We start from the raw sequence: 14904 nt of genomic DNA, 5'->3' as shown, positions 1-14904 counted from the left end.
TAGCTACGCTGTTTTAATGCTCAAACGACTGTTTTTTGTCTTTCACAACATGAACAAGCTCTAACTGTGACCTACTCTGTGAACATGTGGGTCCCTGCCAGCCGTCCTTGCAGATGCAGGTGAAGGCGTCTCCTCCTCCAACACACGTCCCTCCGTTCTCACAGGGACCTGAGTCACATGTGCTGTTCTTGGCTGAAAAACAAACAAACAAAAAAGATTCCCTTTTATGAAAAGTTTTTAATCTGACCATCCCACAGTGTGAGAGCTGCTCCTTTGGCCTGAGATCACAGTCGAAATGATGCAACATCCTATTATTACACTGTTATTACCAGGGCCATAATGGCGTAATTAGAGTGCAGTGAGCGCCTGACCTGTGTTGCAGGTGCTGCCACCCCAGCCCGAGGGGCAGCTGCACAGGAAGTTGTCTCCGTGGTCGTAACACGTCCCTCCATTACTGCAGGTAGAGGAGTCGCACTGGCTCTCACCTGAACCAAGGGAAAGAGGGAAAAAAAAAGACTTTGTCAAACTTTTGACTCTGCGCCAGGGTTCAGTAGCGATTAATTCAGCTCCAAAGACGCCGTCAGAGGGTAAAACAAGCCTGCACAGCAGCCAGTGAGGGCATCATGCCTCAGAAGTAAGATTAAGAGGCTGAGGCAGTTAAAGAATATAAGACCTGACATGTAGGAGAACATGGAAAACAAAGACAAAGGTGCCATTCATAAGAGCTGCATGGGCTCTATTTAAATATTCACTATAACAAAAATAATCTTTTCTAACTATCACAAACTTTTGCAGCTTATTAAACTTTACCTTATAACAATGCAGGGGGCTGAAACCATGTAAACTTCACACACATAGATATTCCCTCGTGTTACTGTAACTCACGTGAGTGGCAGGTCTTTCCCTTCCAGTTGTCCACACAGTTGCAGTAAAAATCATTAAGCAGATCGACACATTGGCCTCCGTTCTGACAGGGGTTTCTGTTGCACTCGTTCACATCTGGAACATGGACAAACAATGTGTCAGCACAGTTATATTAGTTATTGTTTTTATACTGATTTCATCTTGAGATAACAGAGAGCTACATTCTTCAAATGTGTGAAAACATGAAATTATTCCTCGGTTCAAGACAACTACTTGGAACTGTCCAACCAAGTATTATGGAACAACACTCAAAGTTGTATTATGTAACAAGTGCTGCAACTAATGGTTATTTTCATTGTTGATTACTCTGTCGATTATTTTCTCAATGAATCGACTGATGTTTGGTTCATAAAATGTTAAAAAATAGTGTTAAATGTTGATCACTGTTTCCCAAAGCCCGAATGTTTTGCCCACAACCTTATGATATTCAGTTTACTGTCATAAAGGAGTTGAAAAAAAATGGATTAATCATTTATCAAAATAGCTGGAGATTAATTTAATAATTGATTCATAATCAATTAATTGTTGCAGGTCTAAGCGTCACACAACAGTAGCAGGAGCTCCCACGGTAGCACGCACTGTAAACCATCAACTAATGGACAACATATAGTAGATTTGCCTGTATTTAATCAAAATAATACATACATTTATATATAAAAAACAGTTACGCATGTCAACTTTGTAACTTGTAAATTAAGAAAAAGGATCAAATATGCACATAATGCTGCCTGTATTGCCAATAAATAAAAACAATCTGCATAATGTTCCGTAAAACAAAAAGTTTCCATATTGGCCCATTTTGAAAAACCAAATTAAAACGTCCCTTTTAATTAACACCAAGAAATATCAGTTTGTCTGAGTTTGTCATGTTGTTCTGCATCTCGAAAGCTTGGGGGTCAAGTTGGAAATTTCAGCTGAGAAATTCTGAACCATGACTTTAACTTAAACATGGCAGACCTCACACTGTAAAAAACTTTGTATGAGGTTATCTGGTCTGCAGGATATTTCTGAGATTACTATATCGCTAAATAATTTAATTATTTAGTTTGATTGGTGTATTTTTAATATTGGAGCTTTACAGTCAAAAACAAAGTTGTTGTTAATTCACTTGTTTCTGTTTATGGATAAGTTCTCTGTGTAAATGTTAATGTAAGTAATGGTGTCATCTGCAAATGTGCACACTGACCTCTGTCAGTAACTATAAATGTTGGTAGATTCCAGCGACAAGTCAAATTTAGAATCTGTCAGGTGGTTAAATTACCACATCTTTCTACTTGCTTTTATCTCCAAAACAAATCCTCCATTGTTTTGTCTTCTATAAGATTCTCAGACTGCTGATCATTCCTCTGTTGCTGTAGGCCAGTCACAGATTCTCCCAGTGACTCACAGGCTGCATGACTTCACAGGGCTCTTCCCTAAAATCTGTATACCTGTGCTGTTGCTCACACTGACCTCAAAAAACGCAGCTCACTCAGACACACTCACACCCACACACACACTCACACACACACACACACACACACACACTCACTCACCAACATCACACAAACTGCCCTCCCAGCCGTCTGGGCAGAAACACTGGAAGGAGTTGATCCCATCGATGCACGTGCCACCGTTCTTACAGGGGGATGATGCACAGTCATTAATGTCTGCAGGACAAAGAAGAGATGTTTACAATTATTAATCAAACTTTTTGGAATTAATCATTCAGTTTTCACAAAGCATAAAACGCAAAGAGTCACAAAAATTTACAAAAAAAAAAAGGTTTAATTCCTAATTTTTGTTCTTGGATACACATATGCTGATATGTTTCTACATTTTCTTGACAATTTGAATGTTGCAGCTCAGTTTTTTGTTTTCGTGACAACCTTTCTGGACATTTCAGATGCAAAAACCCAGTCTTACATAACAGTTTTTTTCCTGTTTCCATCAGCTTTAGAGAACTAGAGAAAATGTTTGATTTTGAGAAGCATCCTGTGAGAGTACCAAAACAAAAAGTAATCGGATGTGAAGGAACTTTTCTGCACAACTTTCCGAATGTTTTCCTCTGGATTTCCTTTTCGTGTTTTTTTTTTCCCCCTCTGCTGTAGTCTAAACTAAGAGAGTGATGATTAGTGCAACTGGAGTCTGAATTACCGTAAGAATCATGTGGTTCCCACTGAGGGTAACTGATGATAAATATAGTCTGTGTGTTGTGTGTTGAGCTAATAATGACTCACTCTCGTGGCAGTAGGTGCCAGTGAATCCTGGCTCGCAGGAGCAGCTGAAGTTCCCGGCAGGCAGGCTGATGCATCGGCCATGGGGGCCGCATACGTTGGACGAGATGTGCCACACCCGCTTTTGGGTGTCGTTGGTTGCCACGGCGACGGTGCAACTGTCAATCACTAGCGAAGTGAGAAAAGAAAGAGATGATCAGCGAGACAGAAATTTAGAAGGGAAAGTTTATGTCTTACTGTCAGGTGGGGCTGCACGGTTTATAAATCACACTGATTGTTCTGACAGATGATATGATTCATGATGATCATTTTTGCATTTTCATTTTCACTGAAGAAAAAACCCAATTAAAGTCACAAACAAGACATGAAAACAATGTAAGAATACGAAAAGGAGGCAACAAAACATAATAAGACAAAAAAAAGTGAAAAGACGAAAACTGTAAGAACACAAAAACAACGCAAGACATAAGAAGAAGGCAATGTGTAAAGACGGAAGAAGATGAAAACAACATAAGATGTAACAAGACGAAAACAATGTAAGACAACGTAACAAGATGAAAACAAAGTATAAAGACACAATAAGATGAAAACACGGTTACATGGATTCTCCAGGTGCTGTTACCTTGACACCGGTTGGTCTTGCAGTGGTCCTTTAGCTCTGAGCAGGTTTTGCCCTCGTAGTCGTCTGGGCAGCTGCAGTAGAAATCACCCATCAGGCTGTGGCACTGGGCTTTATTGTGACAGGGGTTGGGGCTGCATGGGTCATTCTGCACCTGCAGATGGAAAACAGGGATGTGAAGGTGTGTTCTCACCAACCAGTGTGAGCACCGAGCTGTTTTTTTTTTTTACTGTTTATTTTACTAGCTGGATCCAGTCCTCACCTCGCAGGTTGTCCCAGCGAAGCCCTGAGGGCATTCACACATGAAGCCGTCCAGCAGGGCGTGGCAGCGGCCACCGTTCCTACACGGACTGCTGGCACAGCGGTTTCTCTGAATCTCACAGTGCCGACCCACGAATCCCGCCTGGCAAACACACTGGTAGCCCCTGGCCACCTCCTGGAACAAAATCGAGAATCTCAGAAACTCTGCTGTCACATTTCACTCAGATGCAGGTGATCGAAGTGGCAGAAATTCAAATTTATTTAACAGACAAATCGAGTATCGTGTTAAAAAAAAAAAAAAAAACACTTGCATGCTCCAAGCTCAGTGCAGTGATATTTTCTTTTATTGATTATGTTCAGATACATTCAGAGATTTCAAGAATATGATATTTAACTTACAGGTAAATTTGACAAACTTCAACACATGGGCCAAGATGATTTATTTTTAAAACAAAACTTAAAATTGTTTTAATATCTGAGATCTATGGGTCAAAAAACAATGGATGACTATTAGGGATGATAACAATCAATCGATGATCGATTGATTGGTCGTTAAGAATTTGATAAATCGTGTAAACTTTAATCAATCGACTATCAAATAAACATTTTTCAGAAACTACACTCTTAGAAATAAGGATTCATTCTGGAAGGCTGTGGTTCTTGTACCCGGAACAATTTGCTTCTGAGGAACCGTTTTTGAAGGAAAGGGTTTGTGAAGGGTTCTATGTCTGACTAAGGGTTCTATTAAGAACCTTCTTCATCCAAAGAATGTTTTTTAGAACAAAGAGTTGTTCAAATCCACTTTCATCAAGGGTCCCTTGAACCATAATATAAATATATAATATATAATATAGAACTGTTCTCCGTAGAACCTCCTGAGTTTATTCTAGATAAAACCTGTGGAAAAATAAAAAGGTTCTCAGTAGAACCCCCTGGTTGGATTCTTGTTCTTCTAGACAGAACCTCCAAAGAGGGTTTTGGTGGAACCATTGCACCATAAAAGGGTTCTCTATAGAACCTCTCACAGGGGGTTCTAGGTGTAACCCTTTATGTTGGGCTCTAGGTACAATTCTTTGAAAGGGTTCCAAGCGAACTTTTATAAAATGTTCTAACAAGAACCAAAAAATGGTTCTCTCATGGGGACAAGCTGAAGAACCCTACATGGTTCTAGTTAGCACCTTTATTTCAAAGGGTGTGTGTAACGCTGTTAGAGAACGTGCAGCATGTTTCTGTGCAAATAAAACTGACTGATGGGTTGTTTGGTAAATGCAACATTTTTAATATTTTGTAAGCATGATTAATAGATTAACTGATCATGAATTTTACCAATGATCGATTAAGGAAAACACTTACAGAGATATAACAGTATATATATACATATATATATATTAAAGACTGAAAGCAGAAACACTAAATTTAAAGGAAAAAACAATTATAAGAACACATAGGAAGTTGTTTTTTGTTTTAAATATCAAGATAAATATCATTTCATGGACTTTTTATTGTGGCATTATCGTACCAGGAGTCTCTGGTATCGTTACATCCCTACTGAAGACATTTATGTGCACATATTCACTAATATTAGAGGTGGAAAAACCCTTCCAGGCAGCACACGTTGGTAACCAAGGTTTCAAAACTACACCACCCTTGGGCATCTTCTTTGATGTTCTGACAGGTGCTTTGATGAACAACAATAATTTTGTTCCAACTCCATCATTGCGTCATGTTATATTAAAAAGCATAAAAATTCAAGAAAGACTTCTGTGTTCTCGAAGGTCATAAAAACTATCTTACAGCTTTGGTATTTCTGGATCTTACCTTGCAGGTCCCTCCGTTCTGACACTGACCGTGGCAGCTGTTCACGTCTGAGAACAAAAACAAACACAAAGAAAAACATCAGCTGTGAGTCTGACAAACTGGGAACAATTGTGGAACATGCAGCTGCTAAAGGAAGAGTGATCGAGACAAGCGAAGTGAAGGGATCCGTGTTAGACGCTGAATCAGACGTGCAGTGAGAACATGCAATGAAACCAGACTGCAGAAGTCAGAACGAGACTCAAGATTTACAACAGTTGGGAGAAATTCAGTTTTAGTCTTATAGTTTAGGAGAATTAGGTCAGGGTGTGTCAGGTATGAACAGCCATTTGAGAGGCAAGAGGAAGGAGATTGAATAGTGAGTTGAAGTCCAGATCTCTCAGCTAGCTAGCCTCTGTTCCATTAGCATCTTTAGCTTAGCAGAGTTTCTCATAAAGGGTTTCTTTCATCACTCTTTCTGAAAAGCCACAGCATGTTAGTGTTGTTTTCTGTCCATACTGTAGACTAATGAGGATTTACAACCTTACTTGATAGTCAGATTTGAATAACTTGTCATTTTAAGCAAAAAAGCTAAGGTTGTTTTCACTAGCACTTAGCATCTCATGGGTTTTAGTCATTAGCATGCTACAAAGCCTTGTGGCAGCTGTTGTATCAGTTGCAATTTTAAGTAATTGAAAGTAAAATTAAATCAGCTTGCTATTTTATGCATTAAAAACACAGACTTTTCTTCTTTCACAGACTAGCTTTCACCTACTACCTTCAGTAGCTATTAGCGCACCTTCAAAGCTTCATGGGAGGAGTAGTAAAGCATGTTTTCTGTCCATTTAGTAGATAGCATTTACTAGTGTACTAAATGGACTATTAAAAAGATAAGGCTAAGATTATTTTGCTAGCATTGCAAACAACAACTGGCTGTTAGCGTGCTGTCTGAACTTCATGAAAGCTAACTGTTCAGTGCTAACAAAAAAGGGGTTTCTTGATAAAATTCATAAAGTGTTCAAAGTTTACTGACAAGTATAATTGTATACTAATTTATCTGTATGCTTTGGCTTTTCGGAAACTGATAAATGAATAAGAAGTGAGGGTTACAGACAGGTACAGAAGCTAGTGGAACAGAAGCTAGCCATCAGAGTGTCTAACAGTGCTACAGGTAGGTGGAAAGAAGCTGAAGACTAGTGATTTACTGGGTTGATACTAACTGATGTCACAGTTCTGGCCCACCCATCCATGAAAGCAGGTACAGTGATATCCACCAATCAAGTTTTTGCAAGAGTAAGCATTGAGGCAAGGCTTCCCCGCACACTCATTAACGTCTGCAAAAATGGAGACGAGAGACACAGAGAGAATGAATGAGAGCCAACAGCCTGCTCAGGAGCCCCATCACCAAGCGTAGCTTCATGTCGTACAACACAATGAAATTATACACCAAAGACCGGAGGACTTTCTTCTGCTGATGATTAAAAACCCCATCAGATATCTGTAATGCTGCCGGTTTTAGGCACCTGCTAATGCAATGTTCCATAATGACTGTTATGGAAAGAGCTGCAATGCTCGTATGATATTTGACTTTTGGCTATGGCTGCAACAGTCTGAGATTTTCACGGCATAAAAATATCCTGTGCTCACAGTCAACGGTATTACACTATTGTTATTATTCTTATTTTACTTTTTTTTGTTGTATCCTACTGTGATTTTTTGGCATCACAAATGTAGACACACTCATCTGATGGCAGAAGAACATCTCTGTGAATTAAAATAAGCTCATACTCACAGTATTTCACGGGTTATTAAATGAACCATTAGGAATAATAATGAAATGAGAAATTTATGACCAGAACATTTAAAGACAATAATATGCATATTTAACTCTGTGTGAGGTGAAGCCTTTCTGCTAATGTGACTGGATTTAATTACGTTACGACCACGTAGTGAAAAGTTTTATGACTTTTATGGGTAAATGACTCGGGTCTTTTTCAAACATGTAAAATTGCCAGAACATTTACAGGGCGAAGTTTATGTCTGACGGGGTTTCATTTCTTGCACAGCTTTCCATCGCCTCACTTCTTTATCCCCCCCCCTCAGGGTTAACGTCTCTCCATTGCATTCCCTGAAGGCCAACCTGCGGCATTCCAAGTGGTCAGTTTCAGAGGCAGTCATTGCCGCCCCCGCCGTGCCGCCTCGCTCACTATAAACCGACACAGTGCATTAATACGACTCCCAGGAGGTAAGCGGCACCTGTTGGCCTGCTGAAACTAAACACTCCCAACCCCTTCCCAAAAACCCCACCTTCCCCCTCAACCGCCACACCCCCTCCTCCTGGTCCCACTCTCTGCCAGGTACCAACCCGCTCCCTGAAAGGGCTCTGAGAATGACAGAATCCATAACCCTCCCCGCACATGTCTACAGGTTATAAAGTGTTTCCTGGCTGAAGTCTACGGGGGGTGAGGAGTCCGCTATGCGGGGCGTCGCCTCACTGTAGCGTACATACTCCCCCGTTACACCCCGTCTGGAGCCAAAGATAACCCCCCGGCGGAGTATATTTGGTCCCAAGGCTAGCAGTTGCCAGGCGGGAGATTATTTTTAGCTTTACTCAAGTCACCTGGCTCGAGTTGCAGATGATACCCAGCGAGTGTCTCCGTTATACACAAACACACGCAAACACACACTCAGTTGAAATTAGTGGCCCTCCTGCAGCAACACTACTGGTTAAATGACACGGCAGCATAAACACACACACAGATATGCTGTAACTCTGCAGGCAAATGGGATTCCTGGAATGAAGTTGAATGCATGGCATTTACCGTAGACGCAACACACACAGAAACACACTGGCTTTGTCACAACAAAAATATCATACAACATGCAACGATGGTTTGAAACAAGATTTTAAAAAAGAGCAATGGATCGTGCTGCAAATGACAGGCCTAAATAAAGCAGCAAAATTCAAAATAAAGCGGTTACATTGAACATTTTTCTCCCGGTCTTTAAAAAATGGTCATTAAATATTATCAATAATTATCAACAGAGATAAATTTCTCAGCTTTACCGCCCACTTTTCTCCTCAAGATGCTCCAAATCAAATTTCAGAATATAATGACAATCAGATATGCACAAATGAGGCTATTCAAAATTTGAAAGGCATCCTGTGTTATTGTTTATCAAGCGTTCGGTGAGGCGTACCTAGCTGGCAGGTCTTGCCCATCCACTGTGGAGGGCAGAGGCATTCGAAGCCGTTCTCCATGTCGATGCAGGTTCCACCCTGAGCACAGGGGCTGGAGGCACATTCATCTGTGTCTAAAACACAACCGACAAAAAACAAAACAAAAAAAAAACTCAGTGATTCTTACACATACAATAAAGGGGATTTCGGAGGGGGATCTCAGGGTCATGCCCCAGAAAATTTGAGCTTCCTGCATTCTGGTGACTTGTTTTTTTTTTTACAAATAGATGCATGCAGATGTTTTTTTCAGAGGGTATATTAGTTAGGTTGATCTTAGAAAAAAATGTTCCCCTTTACTTTAAAACTTTCCTTAAGAAAAGGGATTTTTTTTTTCCAGGAAATTTGCTTTTTTTCATGTAATCCTTTCTCTGAGTAAATTTCTCTCTCTCCATCTCTCACTTGCTGAGGAGGGCAAGATGTGAGCATGGGTGTATTAAGGAGGGCTGTGCAGTGCTAGAAACAGGTTGTGATCATGAAAAAAAAGAACAAACTGTGTGAAACATTGTGAAAATAGGGAGAAAATATGAGAGAATTGTGACTCTGGCCTGCTAAGTTAGCCTGTTTTGTCCTGCGCCCAGTTTAATGGGACCTATTGTACTAAACTTTTAAGTAACACTGAAGAAAAACACAATTCTAAGGAAAAAAACAACTTCCTTGGATATAACCTTTATGTCCTCCAACCCTGCATTATTAGAGGAATAAAAGACTTAAAATCTCAAATGACTGACAAATTTCAATCGTCTCAGAGTTTGCGTGGTCATATTTCCCAAATCTAGATGTAATTTAAGTCAGAAACACAAGTTTAATCCATCTGACACAGAGTACCAAGAGTTAACACACAACATTAATGACAGTTTGGAAAAGAAAACATAAAACCTGATCCAACTAACTAATGACTGGAGAGAAGAAAAACAGATTAAAAGTTCATTGTCACCTTTAGCGCAGGTCAGCCCAGACCAGCCTGCTGGACAGTGACACTCAAAGCCTGATGGGACTTCATGGCACGTCCCTCCGTTGGCACACGGGTTGGACACACAGGCGTGCTCAGCTAGAGAGAAAAGTAATGGGTAATGATCAATAATTCGTTGCACAAAAACCTGGATCTGAACCTTGTTTGACTCAGAGACTCACCGATCTCACAGTTCTTGCCGGAGTAACCGTCTGGACAGGCGCAGTTATACTCGTCCGGCTCTGTGTTCATGCACGTTCCTCCGTTCTTACAGGGCCGGTTGGTCCCGCAGTAGTTCAGATCTGCAGAGCAAAGAACACTGATGTGACCTCCAGTAAACTGTGTGTGTGTCTATAATACCACCATACTCAATAACTCAGTGTTACAGGCTGTTTTCTTACAAAAGCATTGATTGTAGGTTACAATGAACACAATGTAAGAACATTTTTACAGAAAATGTAATTTCTACTTTAGTTCCCAGCATCTTGACCAATCAAACTGTGTCTTCATGCCACTTATGTGGCGCAAGACGGCCAAGCTTTAAAGGACCACACCAGTGATTTTGAATGTTTTAGCTCATATATGGAAAACCAAAAATACTTCACGAGTAAATCATCCTGTAGTGGACTTTCCTTCCAGGCCACCACTGGTTTCCATTTCCAGACAGCATGAAATCTGTCACAATGAGCATCAAGTCTGCATTCTTTTTTTTTTTTTGTCAGAGTTATTGTTTTGAGGTAACATCTTGCACATATCTAAAATTAATACACTGATTCTAAAACAGCCTGGAAAAGAATTTAAACCAACGGCTGTCTGGAAAGTACAAAAACATCTGAAATTCTACAGCATCACAAATAATGTCAAATCACATGTAAATGATTATGAGTTTGTGTGCAAATCTTTTTTTATTTTCAGTGAAAAGCACAGTCAAAACCAAAGGTGACAGTATCACTGCGTGCATTTGGTGTGGCATTTGGATGCAGCAAACACACCACAGGTCATGTGAGAAGAATCATAACCAATCAGCTCCAGAGGACTTGTTTCACCGTTTCTGTTCAAGGACATCACAACATCACAACTTCACCCGCACCCTTAAAAAAGAGTCTGGATCTGTTCGAGGTTTCTGCCTCTTAAAAGGACATTTTTCCTCACCACAGTCGCCTCACTGTTTGCTCTTGGTGGGAAAAACTGGGTTGATTAAGAGTACGGTCTAGACCTGCTCCATTTGTTACGATCTGGCGGTATGCAAATGAAATGTTGCTTGGTAACAGCAGGCATGACTGTTTTCCACACATTTTTAGACACAACAGTTGAACGGCTTCTTGAGGAGCAAAATTTACAAAAATATCAGCCCAAAAAACATCTTAATAGCAAAATTAATTTAAGATGAGAGGTGACATATCATCCAAAATCTAAAGCAAGTCCAGTTTTCTTTGACTTCACACTTCTAAATATCCAAAAGACGGATATCTTAGATGTTGTTTTGCTTTGTCATGTACTTATTCTGCAGAGGAACATTGTGTTGAGGGTCTGACCTTTGTCACAGAGCAGACCTCCCCAGTTCTTCTCACAGGTGCACTGCCAGGGCTCGCTGCAGGTCCCGTGAACACAGCCGGGGTACGGCAGACACTCGTCACAGAGCGGACCCTGCCAGCCGTAGTTACACCTGCAACACACAGCGTGAACGATTGTTAGTTCTTATACTTCAACAGTCTGACATACGTGGTAGCTTTTCTTCCTTTTTCCTTCCCGCTCTTTGTCCCTGTTTCCTACTGCACCTTCCTTTCTTACTTTCCCTTATTACTCCAATCCTATCTTATTTAACTTTTTCTTTCTCTCTTCCTTCCTTTCTTTTATTTTCTCTTTCCTTCCTTCTTTTCATTCTTGAAGTGATCTGAAACCTTAAACTACAGTTAGGAAGGAGTATTTTCCCCTTACGGCAAAATCAAACTCGAGTCTTCTTCATCGTCGGTATTTTTATTTTCAGTACTTTCAAATTTGCTAAAACAACTAAAGACTTTGAAGTGAGTCATTTTTTCTGCCTGTTCCACCGCTGATAACCAAAAAATAGCACACAGGGAACAGAGTTCATCGGGTGCAACAGTGGCTGATTGTATTTTTTGTACAATAAAAGTGCTTCTTATTTCACAAGCGCACTGAGAATGTGTTCTGATTTACTGCTCCAGCCTGAGGGGATATCAGGCACACAGATGCACTTAAAAAACGCAGAGGGAGTGGGCCATGAAAAACAGTGATAGTTACGCAGTGATAACAAACAAGTAACTTAATACTTTTACAATGTGTGAAAACACAGAGGAGCACTTGATGTCGGGCAACGTGCCAAATCAACGTCCCCTGGTAAACATGAAGAAAGCTGGAGGTGCCAAAGAAAAGGGGAAATGTTTCTAACTACTCCAGCTCATGTAAAGAGGACGGGGGGGGGGCTTCATGCAGGACAGACGCTGAGTGGAAAGCGTTGATTGAGTTTGCCGCTGAATGTCTTGGCGGTAGTTTACCGCACAGAACGTCTTCATCAAGGTGAATGACACGTTTGCTGCAGCTCCTAAGCTTAGGACGCACAGGACCAGGGGACATTCCTGAACAACAAGTGTGTGTTCGTGTTGTGCGTGCGTGTGTGTGTGTGTGTCCCATCATGCTGCTTACAACACTGGCGAGCATTCATGTTCATTTATCTTTTATCCGAATGTTGCTGTGAGCAACTTTGCAAAAATCCCTTTCTATAAAGTCAGTTCTGTCCTTTATAAAGTCCTAAGCACTGTTCCTTTATTTTTTTTAAAGATTATTTTTCATAATATTCAACAGGAAAAGTGGCAGAGAGAGGGGATGATGTGCAGGAAAGAGAATCAAATCCGGACCTTGAATCTAGTGTTACTGCACTAGATTCAAGGAAAATTAAACTTTTAGAAAAGACTCGAAACAAATTGGTTTGCAATCGAAACAGAGCTGCTGCCTTTCTAAAATGTCACTCACTGTCAAATATGTCCAACAAAAGTTTCCAGATCCCAAGTTGACATCTTTAAACTGCATGTTTTGTCCAAAAATAGTCCAAAAATAAAAATTAAAATGAAATAAAGCAGCAAATCTTCACATGGGAGAAACTGGAACTAAAGAAATGTCTGCATTTTTGCTTGGGATGGGAAATGTATATCATTATTTATTATTCCTAAAAGTCTTTTAATGTCCTTATCATTTTCAATCTTATCTTATTGGCTGAAAAGAAATCATGCATCCTTAATTTCAGTTTAACAAATGCCTTAAAAGATTAGAACAATATTATAATTAACAGTACTATAATCTGAAACTAGTTGTTTCAGCAGTATCCAGAAAATAAGAAGTTAAGCACTCGACTGCAGAGAACAATCTGCAACTCTCTCAGAAGTCATTTTTTGCGGCTGCATTTCTTCACGTGTGTCGTGTGTTGCATGTCTCCTCTCAGCCCTCTTCCTGTGTCGTGAGCTCGCTCGAGGTCAAACTTGGAATGAGCGGCGGGTTTGTGGAACGAAGGGTTAGTCGTCTCGAAGGGGAGGCCAGTGCAGGGTTAGCTAATCTGTTGGTTTATGGCAGCACTCTGTTATTCCAAGGCCAGCGGTAACCTTGCCCCACCTGTCCTGTCATTTCTCCCGTCGGGGGCTATTTTAGGGAGCAGCCCACCCCCTCCCCTCCCTCCACCACCGCCACCGCCACCACCACCCTCCACTCCGGCTCACAAACACTTCAAAATGGATGCCGACCAAACACTCCTGTGCCCAGCAGTGATATACTGCCGTGTAGTGAGCTGTAATGTGCTGTAGTACACTGGGTAGCTGAGGACAGTGACAGACTGGAGGCTCCACGCTGCTCAGGCTGAACCTCAGTCCTTTTTTGGAGTACAGTTTATGTCTGCGGCTCCGAGTCCTAAACAACTGCTACAACTTGACATAAAGTGTCTGATCAGATTTGTTTAATTATTCTTTGATCATTTCTTTGAATCAAGATTTCAGTTTTAATCTTTAACATTTGACAAGTTTGCTTCTTATATTTATATATAAAAGAGTATAAAAAGTATAATATATGATGGAACCAGAGGTCACGTCAGAGTAAAATCATTAAAATTCCTAAGAGTCCTTGAATATCTGTGGCAAATTTCATTTGATGGCTAAAGAGGTTGCAAAAACAGAGCTGTTAAAAGTTTTAATTTAGATTCAAGTGTCAATTCATCCAAATTACAAAGCATACTATATTTCCAATTATCTCTACTGTTTTTTATCCATGCAGATGATTTTGGTTTTATTAGTGAATATTTTTCTCTAAGATTTCTGCCTTCTCCATAGGACAAAAGTAATGAAAATTTAATTGAAAAAGATTTTTTGTAATTTGGATGAACTGGTCCTTTAAAGGTGCTACCAATATGTAAAGTTAAGAAATAAGTTAGTGCCTCAGGTGGCAAATGGGTCTCTGATTTATTTGCATTTTTATGGTTTGGCACCTTTCAAACACCTGTCATGAGCTGGGAATCATCATTGGCTCATTAATTAGATCAAAGACTGATGTAATAAATAATGCAGCTGGTTCAGGTGATGTTAAAACAAACAGAAAGTTTTATTTCATGCACAGTTCGTAAACTGAAATGCTTTTGACTGCAGGCACGACCGCAGTAACTTTAATCTGATCTCGCTGGGTGAGTGAAGCCCAGTTGTGTGCATGTGCATGAGTGTGTGTGCACGTGTGTGTGTGTGACAGAGCAGTGTATTGTTTACTACAGTACAGTGTGTGGTGTTGTCCGGCACTGCGGTCGGCGGCAGTGCCCTGCACACTGTCAGCCGTGCAGCAGCGGTGGCAGCGTGGACAGTCAGTCTGGCTGCAGTGTGGGAGAGCAGGGGAAATGGTTTTGCGCAGCCAC

The 14904-nt window shown here is 40.5% G+C and overlaps 1 protein-coding gene across 2 annotated transcripts in view; it reads right to left on the bottom strand.

The window, feature by feature from the left end:
- LOC146311257 (protein jagged-2-like) overlaps window positions 1-14904 on the bottom strand; it is a 71998-nt gene that overhangs the window by 14153 nt on the left and 42941 nt on the right. The window contains exons 6-18 of one of the 2 annotated variants that reach the window (XM_084743131.1): window positions 11540-11670; window positions 10187-10306; window positions 9990-10103; window positions 9016-9129; window positions 7035-7148; window positions 5839-5885; window positions 4022-4195; window positions 3763-3913; window positions 3144-3308; window positions 2460-2573; window positions 886-999; window positions 372-485; window positions 76-192 (exon numbers count right to left, since the gene is read on the bottom strand). In XM_084743131.1, the coding sequence (XP_084599257.1) occupies window positions 76-192; window positions 372-485; window positions 886-999; window positions 2460-2573; window positions 3144-3308; window positions 3763-3913; window positions 4022-4195; window positions 5839-5885; window positions 7035-7148; window positions 9016-9129; window positions 9990-10103; window positions 10187-10306; window positions 11540-11670 (1589 nt within the window). The remainder of the gene's footprint in view (window positions 1-75; window positions 193-371; window positions 486-885; window positions 1000-2459; window positions 2574-3143; window positions 3309-3762; window positions 3914-4021; window positions 4196-5838; window positions 5886-7034; window positions 7149-9015; window positions 9130-9989; window positions 10104-10186; window positions 10307-11539; window positions 11671-14904) is intronic. The other variant, XM_084743132.1, reaches the window with a different exon arrangement.

Source organism: Lutjanus erythropterus, chromosome 18, assembly GCF_056507025.1.
Source record: "Lutjanus erythropterus isolate fLutEry1 chromosome 18, fLutEry1.hap2, whole genome shotgun sequence".
NCBI classification, from domain to species: Eukaryota; Metazoa; Chordata; class Actinopteri; order Lutjaniformes; family Lutjanidae; genus Lutjanus; species Lutjanus erythropterus.
Note: the sequence above shows the minus strand (reverse complement) of the source record. Positions and strands in the feature narration are given on the sequence as shown.